Source organism: Mustela nigripes, unplaced genomic scaffold (genome assembly GCF_022355385.1).
Source record: "Mustela nigripes isolate SB6536 unplaced genomic scaffold, MUSNIG.SB6536 HiC_scaffold_20, whole genome shotgun sequence".
Classification (NCBI taxonomy): domain Eukaryota; kingdom Metazoa; phylum Chordata; class Mammalia; order Carnivora; family Mustelidae; genus Mustela; species Mustela nigripes.
This window is the reverse complement of record NW_026739436.1, coordinates 56,361-68,493: the sequence shown is the minus strand read 5'-3', so window position 1 is coordinate 68,493 and position 12,133 is coordinate 56,361. Positions and strand designations below refer to the sequence as shown.

The 12,133-nt window shown below is 33.8% G+C and overlaps 1 protein-coding gene across 6 annotated transcripts in view; it reads left to right on the top strand.

Moving 5' to 3' along the window:
• The window catches only part of LOC132008037 (histone demethylase UTY-like), a 192,547-nt gene that overhangs the window by 142,868 nt on the left and 37,546 nt on the right, over positions 1-12,133 (top strand). For all 6 annotated transcript variants that reach the window (XM_059386438.1, XM_059386437.1, XM_059386436.1 and 3 more), the window contains 3 exons: positions 2,025-2,154; positions 3,861-3,966; positions 4,455-4,660. In XM_059386438.1, the coding sequence (XP_059242421.1) occupies positions 2,025-2,154; positions 3,861-3,966; positions 4,455-4,660 (442 nt within the window). The remainder of the gene's footprint in view (positions 1-2,024; positions 2,155-3,860; positions 3,967-4,454; positions 4,661-12,133) is intronic.

Genomic DNA, 12,133 nt, shown 5'->3' with positions numbered 1-12,133 from the left:
TTAGCTGACCAAGCCCCTCAGGCATCTCTTTAAACCTCATTGTTGATTACAACATCAGAAGTTCTTCATTGCCGTTAAAAAAATAAGTTATATATCCTCAGAGCTATTGAATATGGCATCTGTAAAGTTGACAGGTATTGTACTTGAAGCTTAGTTTTCATTACCCCAAAGGCCTAACTTCGAAAGTTTTTTTCTTTAGCAAGCATAGTTAATCAAGAAATGGTAATTTTGCTTTCAGTTTATGTTACTATATGATTGAAATTTTAAAAACCTAATCTGTTCTTTTTTTTTTTTTTTTAAGATTTATTTATTTATTTATTTATTTATTTATTTTTTTGTGGGGGGGGGGGTGGGGATGGTCATAAGTAGGCAGAGAGAGAGGAAGGGAAGCAGAGAGCCCGATGTGGGGTTTGATCCCAGGACCCAAGGATCATGACCTGAGCCGAAGGCAGAGGCTTACTCCACTGAGCCACCCAGGCGCCCCAAAACCTAATCTGTTCTAAACGTAATTACTGATGTATATTTTATTTCCCAAAATAGTTTCCAGAATCTTTAAAATTTTAGTATTTTTAGGAGTGGTTTTTCTTACGTATTTAATTCATTACTTATTTTTTAATGTGATAATTAGGGCAATCTGGTTTTTTTTTTTTTTTTAAGATTTTATTTATTTATTTGACAGAGAGTGAGAGTGAGCACAGGTAAGCAGAGGGAGAGGGAGAAGCAGGCTCTCTACGGAGCAGGGAGCCCAATGTGGGGTTCCATCCCAGGACCCTGGGATCATGACCTGAGCCAAAGGCAGACACTTAACCAACTGAGCCACCCAAGTGCCCCAATCTGTTTCATTTTTTAAAAATATTTTAATCGGGGAGGGAGAGAGAGTGCATGCACGTTAGTAGGAGGGACAGAGAGAGGGAGAAAGAAGAGAGAATCCCAAGTGACTCCCTGCTGATGGCGGAGCTCTGCATCTGCTCAATGCCACTACCTCTGAGATCATGACTTGTGCTGAAACTGAGAGGCCAACCAACTGAGCCACTTAGGCATCCCAGTTTCAATGATTTTAAAGGCTTAACAGTTTTCTGTATTTGTTTTGAGGGGTTTTTGTTTTTGTTTTTAAATTGTAAAACTTCAGAAATACTCTTGTAGTGTTCATATACTTAAAAAAGCATGCACTGGGGAGTAATTTTCCTGTACTTCAAAAATTTGTGGCTTATATTATTCACAAAGGAAAAATATTAATTCAAAACTAAACATGTTATTTTTTAAATTATTATAATAAATTACAGTGAAATGATGTCCTCCTGAATATTAGGGAATTACAAAACAAATGATGTTTCTGGATTTGAAAGTTGACAGAGTTACTCTGGAAATAAGACATTTAGGAAAAGAGACAAATCCTTTTTTTTTTTTTTTTTTTTTTAAGATTTTATTTTTTTATTTGTAAGAGGGGGAACAGCAGGCAGAGGCAGAGAGAGAAGGAGCAAGGAGCCTGATGCAGGGCTTGATCCCGGGACCCTGGATCATGATGTGAGCCTAAGGCAGATGCTTAACCGACTGAGCCACCTAGTCGTCCCATGAAAAGAGACAAATCTTAATAACATTACTCTTTTCTATTTTTGTTTCAAAGTAGTGTTAATATTAAGTAAAGAAAATCTAAAGGGAATGTTGATAAAATCGGAGTTTATATTTTTCAGGCAAGAAAATAAATTGGAAAATGAGAAAAATTCTGTTAATCAAGCTATGTGGCTATGTAGTGTATTTCACTTAGGTTTTCTTAAATGATAGAAGAAATCAAAGTGAATATCTGCCATATTAAGTTTTTTGTTACTTTTAACTGAATGGGTACCAATAACTTAGCATGACTTTATTTTTGTAAGTGCTATTATGCTTAAACCTTAGGTATTTTACTTAATTTTAACTTTTAATTAAAAATTTTACTTAGTTTTACTTTTTTCAACTTTCTACTTTCAGAATTAATGTATAATTAATGTATAGCTGATACTTTTTTTCTGCTTATTATTTTCCAGGAATCTAGGCAAAAATGGATTATCTAATAGTCATATTTTGTTGGATAAATGTCCACCTCCAAGACCACCAACTTCACCATACCCTCCCCTGCCTAAAGACAAGTTGAATCCACCCACACCTAGCATTTATGTGAGTTTGTTTCACTGACAAAATAGGAATATATCACATGTCTAAATTTGTTTGTCTTTTGAAGATAAATTTTTATACCAATGTGGCTGCCCTTTTAGACAACATTAAGTTTTTTCTCACAAGTTGATGATTCTGGAAAAACGTATCTTATCCCAGAAGATGATAAATAACATTTCTCAATTTAAATACCAACCTCTTTTTATGAAAAATTACTGCTACACGGCGTGCTTTTTATTTACATGTTGTCTTTGATTGGTTTGCACTAGACTGACAGACTTTAGTTAATAAAACAATGTACAGTCTATTAAACCAAAAATATACACCACCTGTCCTTTTGTAGAAGAGGTTTTTGTTTTTGTTGTTGTTTTGTTTTGTTAGATTATTTATTTATTTAATTGAGGAGAGAGAGACTGCAAGAGCAGGAACACAAGCAGGGAGAATGGGAAGGGGAGAATCAGGCTTCCCATTGAGCAGAGAGCCCTGTGCAGGGTTCAGTCCTAGGACCCTGGGATCATGATCTGAGCCGAAGGCAGATGCTTAACGACTGTGCTGCCCAAGCACCCTAGAAAAGGTTTTTGGCTAGTGGTTTATTCACAAAGATTTGTTAAAGTTATTATTTAAGTATCTTCTCAGAGATGGACGGGGATTATTGGAGAGTAGCAAAAGAATTGATTTTGTGTCATTTTTTGTTAACTTTTTATTTTTTTAAGTATTTTATTTATTTGACAGAAATCACAACTAGGCAGAGAGGCAGGAAGAGAGAGAGGAGGAAGCAGGCTCCCCGCTGAGCAGAGAACCCGATGAGGGGCTCAATCCCAGAACCTTGGGATTATGACCTGAGTCGAAGGCAGAAGCTTTAACCCACTGAGCCACACAGGCGCACCAGTTAACATTGTTTTAAATGTACATTATATGTGTTATATTTTAGAAAATGCACATTGTTGTAAAAGTTGCTATAAACCAAAATTATTTGATTGTTCCCCCAAAGAGTTTTGTTCTCCATCTTTGCTATATTCCCTTAGATATGTGCAAAAAAAAAAAAAAAGTTTTGAGCTAAAAGTTGAATAATAAGCACTATGAATGAACTTATTGTTAGGAGATTTTGAAATTTGGCCTTTTCTTTTCCCAGTGTTATATTATCCTTTATCAAATTAAAATTTATGCATTTGTTATTGTGAAGGGAAGATGTGAGATAAATATAAAATAAACTTGAGGGAATAAATGGAATATGAATACTTATAGGTCTTATTGAATCATTTTTTAATTTTGCTTTTAGTTTTTAAAACACTTTGATGTTGAACATTAAGTTTTACTTCTCCCACCTCTTTCGTACAAGAAGTATTTAAGTACAGTTAAAGTATACTTAGGTAATCCTTTGAACTATTAAAATATTTAAATGTCATATCAATTTTAGTATAATGTGGTACAATAGTGTAATATAATGCATTGGTAATTTGAAACTATCAAATTAAGATGTGTTTCTTCAAGAGAAATTTATGTAGCTATTAACTTCTAATAATTTCCTGCAAAAACTAATGGTAAAATCCTGTAATGTGTAGCAACACAGTATTAATGGTTAAGATACATTTTAAAATGTAAAAATAAAAAAAAATTTACATGTAAAAATGATGAAAAAGTGAATAGAGATTTGCACTATAATTTTTAATCATTTTTATGAAATCTAACAGAACATTTTAATTTTACAGTTGGAAAATAAGCGTGATGCTTTCTTTCCTCCATTACATCAATTTTGTACAAATCCCAAAAATCCTGTTACAGTAATACGTGGCCTTGCTGGAGCTCTTAAACTAGGTAAGATTAAAAAAAGAAAGTCTGAAGTTGTTTTGTTTTTAATTATCTTTAGTGTCTTAAAACACTGGCAAAAATTTTTTTTTCCCGTTCAATGTTCTTTCTTTTCTTTCTCTCTCTGCCTCTTTCGCACATCTTTAGTATGTGATGCCATTACTGACATATTTTTGATGGATGTTTATTAAGTTTTTAATTGAGTGTCATTGTGTGCAACATTACTGTTAGAGGTTATGCAATGGAAGTCTTTCTAAGTTATAGAATATAGGTAAAATTGTATCCTATTTGTAAGTGGTACAGCTCCTTTTTAATATCCTGTCCTGATAGTTCAATCTAGTGTTTCAAGGAGATGCTTTCCAATTGTGGCCCTACGTGGCTTCAAGTAGTCTTCGGGAAAATGGATTGAGTTCCTTAGGATTTTCGTACATACTTTTAAATGTCTAGTGTACCACATACAATTTTATTTATTAACACAACCTTATTTATTTATGAAGATCTTGGACTTTTCTCTACCAAAACTTTGGTAGAAGCTAACAACGAACATACTGTAGAAGTGAGGACACAGTTGTTGCAACCAGCAGATGAAAACTGGGATCCCACTGGAACTAAGAAAATCTGGCGTTGTGAAAGTAATAGATCTCATACTACAATTGCTAAGTATGCACAGTACCAAGCCTCCTCCTTCCAGGAATCATTGAGAGTGAGTATTTATTTCCTGGAGATTATTTTACTAAATGCCCATTACTTTTATAATAATCTGTTTAGTTTGTATAACTATGTTTTATAAGTGCTGCACCTTAGAAATTACTGAACTATTAACAATTTAAGCAAAGGTAAAGATTAAAAAAGAAAATTTCTGTCTCATGATATCTTCTAATTTTGAAATATTTCTAATTAAAATTGTAAAGTAAGTCTACATAATAGTTGTAGAGTGATTGAATATTAAGGAAAACTATCTGAGTAGGTCTCCTGTTCATTCAGTCAAACATCAAAAGGTGTTTTCACTTTGTTTTATATGAAAGGTACTCTTTCTTTGTCTCTTGCAGTCTTTAAAGAAAACTGCAGGAGAACCAGAAATGTCTCAAAATATATGAGAAGTACAAAAATAAAAAAGAATGATACTAGGAATTAAATCAGAAATTGAAACTTCTAGCAGTTACTAAAATAAAATTTTGTGGATTCTTTCACATTAATAATCAGATCACTAAATACATTTTTCAAACAATTCTCAAATTATGTTTTATTTTTAATTTGAACTATGTATTTGAAGATGGTAGACAGTTGTGAGTGTAGCATCAAGTATGGAGTTACTGTTGCACATTCTGTTTGTAAACCTTAAGCTAGTATAACATTGTGTTTCAACTTACATGGAAATAAATATAAGTAAAGTAAATAACAAAAAAATGAAAATTATAAAAGTAAAAACTGGGGTGCCTTAGTGACCTAGGGGTTACACATCTGCCTTCGGCTTGGCTCGTGATCCCAAGGCCCTGGGATCAGGCTCCACATTAGGCTCTTTGCTTGGCTCTTCACTCCCCCTGCTTGGCTCTCCACTCCCCTTGCTTGAATTCCTCTCTCACTTTCTCAAATAAATAAAATCTTTTAAAAAATATAAAATAAAAACTAACTCTGAACTGAGTATATTACACACAAAATAATGCACAAATCTTATTAAAAATAAGATAAGCATTCTTGTTGAAGATCTTTTTAACCATATTTCTTTAAAAGAAAGACTAGCGTCTTTTTTAAAGCTAGTCAACTCTTCAAAGAATACGTGAACAAGTACTAACGCAGATATAACAGATAGAAAGTTTTGAATTTGTAATTTTTAGAAGTGTTTACCGTTCTGACTTCATTTTACATTTTTTATAATTGATGCAGAAGAATCAATTACTTATATGTGGATTATGAATACATAGAGTTTTTTGTGCTAAGGTATACATTACAAATGTACATTAGTATAATTTTTACATGTGTAGTTAATTGGCCTTAAATTCGCAACATTGTCCAGCTATCACCGCTATCTGTCTCTAGCATTTTTCATCATTTCACTCTGAAACAATCTTTTTTTTCTTTTTTTTAAATTTTATTTATTTGTTAGAGAGAAAGGCAGAGGCAGACATGGAGATTCAGGCTCCCTGCAGGGAGCCTGATGCAGGGCATGATCAAAGGGATCATGACCTGAGCCCAAGGCAAATGCTTAACCCACTGAGTCACCCAGACATCCCAAAAATATCTTTCTTTTAAGTAGGGAAATCACCATTATCTTTTTTCCATAATCCCTGGTAACCACTAATCTACTTCCTTTTCCTATAAGTGAGACAGTTCTGGTTGCTTACAAAAGTGAGATCATATATTTGTCATTTTGTATCTGGCTTATTTCTTTAGCAGAAAGTCTTCCTATACTATGTATTTTGTAGTAGGTATCACAATTTCACTCCTTTGAAAAGCTGAAAATACTCTGTTGTATATATATATATAACATTTTGTATTTCCATGTATCTTTTGATGGGCATTTGTGTTATTTTCATTTGTCTATTGTGAATAATGCTGTGAAAAGTTGGGTTTAAATATGTTTTTACCCCTCCTTTCAGTTTTTTGGGTCTATGGCTAGAAGTAGAATGGCTGTATCATATGGTAATTTTGTATTGAACCTCTTTCCCAGGTTCAACACAGAACTTGAAATGAACCTGAAATGATATCTTATGGTTTTGATATGCATTTCCCTTACAATTAGTGATGTTGAGAATCTTTTCTTTTGCTGATTCGCCATTTGTGTACCTTCTTTGGAGAAATACCTCTTCAGTTTCATTGCCCATTTTAAAATTAAAATTGTTTTACTTTGTTCTGTTGCAGGAGTTTTCTCTGTATTATTGTTGTTAATCCTGTATCAGATATGTAATTTGCACATCGTTTCCACCATTTTATATCTTCTTTTCACTTAAAATTCATGTATTTATGAGAGACATTGTGTGTGGGACGAGGAAATACTGTGCCTGGGGAGAGGAGAGGGAGAAAAATCTCAAGCAGACTCCCTGCTGGGCATGAGCCCTATGCATGGTTCAGTTTCACAACCCTGAGATTATGACCTGAGCCAAAATCAAGTGTCAAGTCAATCAGTGGAGACACCCAGGAATTCCCAGTGTAGTATCATCTAGAGAATTCCATTGCCTAGAAATTGTATGTCCTTTACCTAATTATAATTTCCTTCCAGGGTACCATTGATATTTTTATGTCTCTAATTTTGCCTTTTCCAGATTGTCAGATAGTTTGAATATGTTTTAAGTAGCCTTTTCACATTGGATTCTTTTTTGTCATAATATGCATTTAAGGGCGCCTGGGTGGCTCAGTGGGTTAAGCTGCTGCCTTCGGCGCAGGGTCCTGGGATCGAGTCCCGCATCGGGCTCTCTGCTCAGCAGGGAGCCTGCTTCCTCCTCTCTCTCTGCCTGCCTCTCTGCCTACTTGTGATCTCTCTCTGTCAAATAAATAAATAAAATCTTTAAAAAAAAAAAATATGCATTTAAATTTCCTCTGTGTCTTCTCGTATTTTGAGAACTCATTTTTGTTTATCTCAAATAACATTTCCTTTTCTGGGCACATACCACAATCTATTTACTAATCTACCAAAGGTGAAAGAAGAAAAATTGCACTGTAATTTGGTGGAACCAACCTTGCTTTGTTCCTGATCTTGGGGAATGCTTTGCGTTCCTCACCCTTCATATAATGCAGGTATAGTCTTTTTGTAGATATTCTTACCAGAGGAGGAAGTCGCTCTGTGTTCCAGGTTCATGGAAGTAATTTTACCATGCTTGTGTTTACTTTTCTTTTTCTGTATAGATCATACAATCATATGGTTTTGCTTTTTCAGTGTTTTAATGTGATGGATTACAATGAGTGGTTTCCTAATGTTGAATCAACCCGCATACCTGGGATAAATACCTCTTGGCCATGGTATAAAATTCTTTTTATACATAGTTAGATTCTAGTTGCTGATATTCTGTAGAGGATTTTTGCACCTGTGTTTATAAGACATATTCCCTTTTTTTGTATTGTTTTTTTGTAACATTTTTGGTAATGTCTTAAAATGGTCAGTGTTGCTGTTAAGGTAATCATCATCTTGGTCTTGTTAAGTGCACTGAGGAACTCAGCCAGTAAGTTTCACCTGGCCCTTTGTGGTGTTTTCTATTATAGAAAGTTATTTATTATTGATGGAATTTCTTTAATAGTTACAGGCTCATTTAGGTTCTCTTCTCATATTATATTTGGTAGATTGCTTTTTTTTTTTTTTAAGATTTTTATTTATTTATTTGACAGAGATCACAAGTAGACAGAGAGGCAGGCAGAGAGAGAGAGGGAAGCAGGCTCCCTGCTGAGCAGAGAGCCCGATGTGGGCCTCGATCCCAGGACCCTGAGATCATGACCTGAGCCGAAGGCAGCGGCTTAACCCACTGAGCCACCCAGGCGCCCGGTAGATTGTATTTTTTAGACTTACCCAGATTGTCAAATTATTCTTTAATGACCATGCTATTTATAGTGATGTCCAGTATTTTTTTTCCTCCCATGAGTGAAGTCTTCCCCTCCTTCTGCCCAATTAACATGGTTATAGTGATTTTACTAATCTGTACAAAGAGCCATTTTTTTGGTCTCATTTTTTTTATTTGTTGATTTTCTTTTTTCAGTTTATTGACTCCTGTTTCAATTCTGAATGTTTCTTTTTGCCAACTTACATTAAATTTAATTTACTCATTTTTTAGTTTCCCATAGAGGAAACTTAGATGAGCAGATCTTTTTTCTTTCTTTCTTTCTTCTTTTTTTTTAATGCGTTGATTTTACTGCATTTCAGTTTTCACAAGTTGTGTTTTCAATGGAATTTAGTTCAGAATAATCTTTTGAGAGTCCTTCTTCAACCATGTGTTTAGAAATGTTCTTTAATCTCTGTGCATTTGCCCATCTTTGTGTCAGTGATCTGTGGCTTAGTTCCATTATGGTCTGTGTTTACGTGTTGTATCATCTGGTATTTTAAATGTGTTAATGAATATGTGCCCTATGAACTTGAGAAGAAATTATGTTCTGCTATTGATGTACTAGTCTGTAGTTGTCCATTATATTCAGTTGGATATGTTGAATTGTATTATGAAAGTACTAATCTTGTGTCTGTTGAATCTGCCTATATCCTAATAGAGGATTGCTGAAGTCTCCCAGCTATAGTAGTGGATTCTTCTACTTCGTGCTGTTCTATTAGTTTTTGCCTCATGTATTTTGATGCTTTATTGTTAGGATCACGTAAATATTATTTTCTTTCCTAGAAGAATTCATCACCTTATTGCTACATAATGGTCCACTTTGTCTCGGACATTTCTTTTGTTCTAAAGTGCAGTCTGTCTGAAATTTTAATAGTAATGATCTTTACTTTCTTTTGCTTGGTGTTAGCATGGCTATAGTTTTCTCCATCTATTTATTTTTGAAGGTATAATGTGTATTTCTAGAGAGCACATGTATTTCGGTCTTGTCTACTCACTCATGACAGTCTCAGTGTTTTAATTGGTATGTTTAGACCATTTGCATTTAAGGTGATTCCTGATATGGTTAGATTATGTCTTCCATTTTATTTCTGTTATTAATTGTACTTACCATTTTTTCTTATTTTTTTCTCCCACTCTGCATCTACCTTTTTTTTTTTTGTAACTTGGACAAAGTATATTATTCTTTTTTTATCTCTTTTATTCTAATAATACCTCCAATTCTTTTTAAGATTTTTTTTTTTACGGGTTGCCCTAGAAATTGCACATTACACTTGGAAGTAATACAGATACACTGTCCAATCACACTATACTGTTACAGGGTTGGTGCATGTATTTTATGATTACATTTTATTCGTTTCACTTACACATAAGCAAATATGGAGATAAACACATAGATACGTGCATATAAAATAAAACACATTGTTATAACTAGGAACAAAAGGTTACTTGTTAGGTTAATTGAAAATAAAATACTACATTTGTCTTTTATCAAACATAAAAATCAACTCAAAATGGATTAAAGAGTTAAAAGAAAAAGAAATGAATGAATAAATGAATAATAAATTATTTTTTATTTATTTTATTTTATTTATTTGATAAATAAAAAATTTTTAGAAAAAGAGTTAAATGTAAAATCCAAAACCATAGAACTACTGAAAGAAAACAGGGTTGCACTCCTTGACATCAGTCTTGGCAATGGATTTTTTGCCCAGTTAATAAAAGCAAAACTAAACAAGTGAGACTGCATCACACTAAAAACATGTGAACAGCTAAAGGAGCCAATATCAAATTGAAAGGCAACCTACTGAATGGGAGCAGATATTTACAAACCTTACATTTGATATGGAGCTATTATAGAGAGAAAGAAGCTCTTCTGTTGAGAAAAAGAAACATCTAATTTATTTATTTTTTTAAAAAAGATTTTATTTATTTATTTGACAAAGAGATTACAAGTAGGCAGAGAGGCAGGCAGAGAGAGAAAGGAGGAAGCAGGCTCCCTGCTGAGCAGAGAGCCCGATACGGGACTCGATCCCAGGACCCTGAGATCATGACCGGAGCCAAGGCAGCAGCTTAACCCACTGAGCCACCCAGGCGCCCAAAACATCTAATTTAAAATGAACAGAATATCCCAGTAGACATTTTTCTAAAGAAGACATCGAAGAGGCTCACATCAGAAATAGTGAAAGACATTAACAGCAAAAACCATACTGAGATAACACCTCACTTAATAGCCAAAAGAAAACTACTATTAAAAAGAGAACAGATAAATTTTTATAAGAATGTGGGGAAAGTGAACCCTTGTGCACTGTTAGTGGGAATGCAAACTGGTATAGCCACTATGGAACCCTGTTGGGATTCCGCAAAAATTTAAAAATAGAGCTAGCATATGATCCAGTAGTCATGTTTCTGGTATATATTTGAAGGGAATGAAATCACTCTCTGGAAAAGGTATCTCTTTCCTGTTATTATAGCATTTTTACAATAATCAAGACAAGGAAACAGTCTTAATGTCTATCACAAAGGAATAAAGATTGTGTGCGGAAGGGGGGCATGGAGGGGAGAGAGAGAATATTTTTCAGCCATTTAAAACAACATGGAAAAATTACCCTTGGCAAAACCTAGAGTGAACCTTTAAGGCATCATGCTAGTGAAATAAGGCGAAAAAATAAATACTATCCTATCACTTACGTGGAATCTGGGAAAAAACAAACTTCTAGACCAGGATTGGTTGAAGGTTATACAGAATGGGTGAATATAGTCAAAAGATATAAAATTTGAGTGATAAGGAAGTCCATAGGACTTCCTTTTCCATAGGACATATTATATAATATGGTGACTATAATTAACAATACTGTATTACATACTTGAAAGTTGATAAAGACCAGTAGTTTTTAAAATTTCAGTGTAATAAAGTGTTATATTAGTTTCATGTGTACAATATGGTGATATTATAGCTCAGCTATTCGTACATGACTTAGTGCTCATCATAAGAGTACTTACTATTCCCTTCATGTATTTGCACCTCCCACCCCAAACCATCCTTCTGGTTTTGTTCTCTAGAGTTGAGACCTTTTTTGTTTGTCTCTTTTTTTCTTTGTTTATGGTCACTTAAGTTTGAACCCATTCTAAAAGCACTTAATTTCTTATGGTCTCAGTCCTCTGTTTTAGGAGTGTAGTGTCCTATTTTATATCCTTTTATTTTGTGTATCTCTTTCTGATTTTTACAGATATTATCTAATTTGACTGCTCTTTGCTTCCTTGTTTTCTTACTCCTGCACAGTCTTTCTTTTCCACTCAAGGAATCCCCTTTAATACTTCTCGTAATCTACTTTAGTGCTTATGAATTCCTTTAGCTTTTGTTTTTCTGGGAAACTTATCTTTCCTATTCTGAATGACAGCCTTGCTGAATAGAATATTCTTAGCCAAAGGATTTTCATATCAGTATTTTGAATATATCATACCAATTCCTTCTGGCCCTGCATAGTTTCTGGTGAAAAATCAGCTAATAGCTTTTTGGGTTTCCCTTGAATGTAACTGCTTTCTTTTCTCTTTTTGCTTCTACAGTTCTCTTTTTATTACTACTTTTTGCCATTTTTATTACTATGTGTCTTGGTGTGGACACCCTTGGGTTGATTTTATCAAGTTTTCTG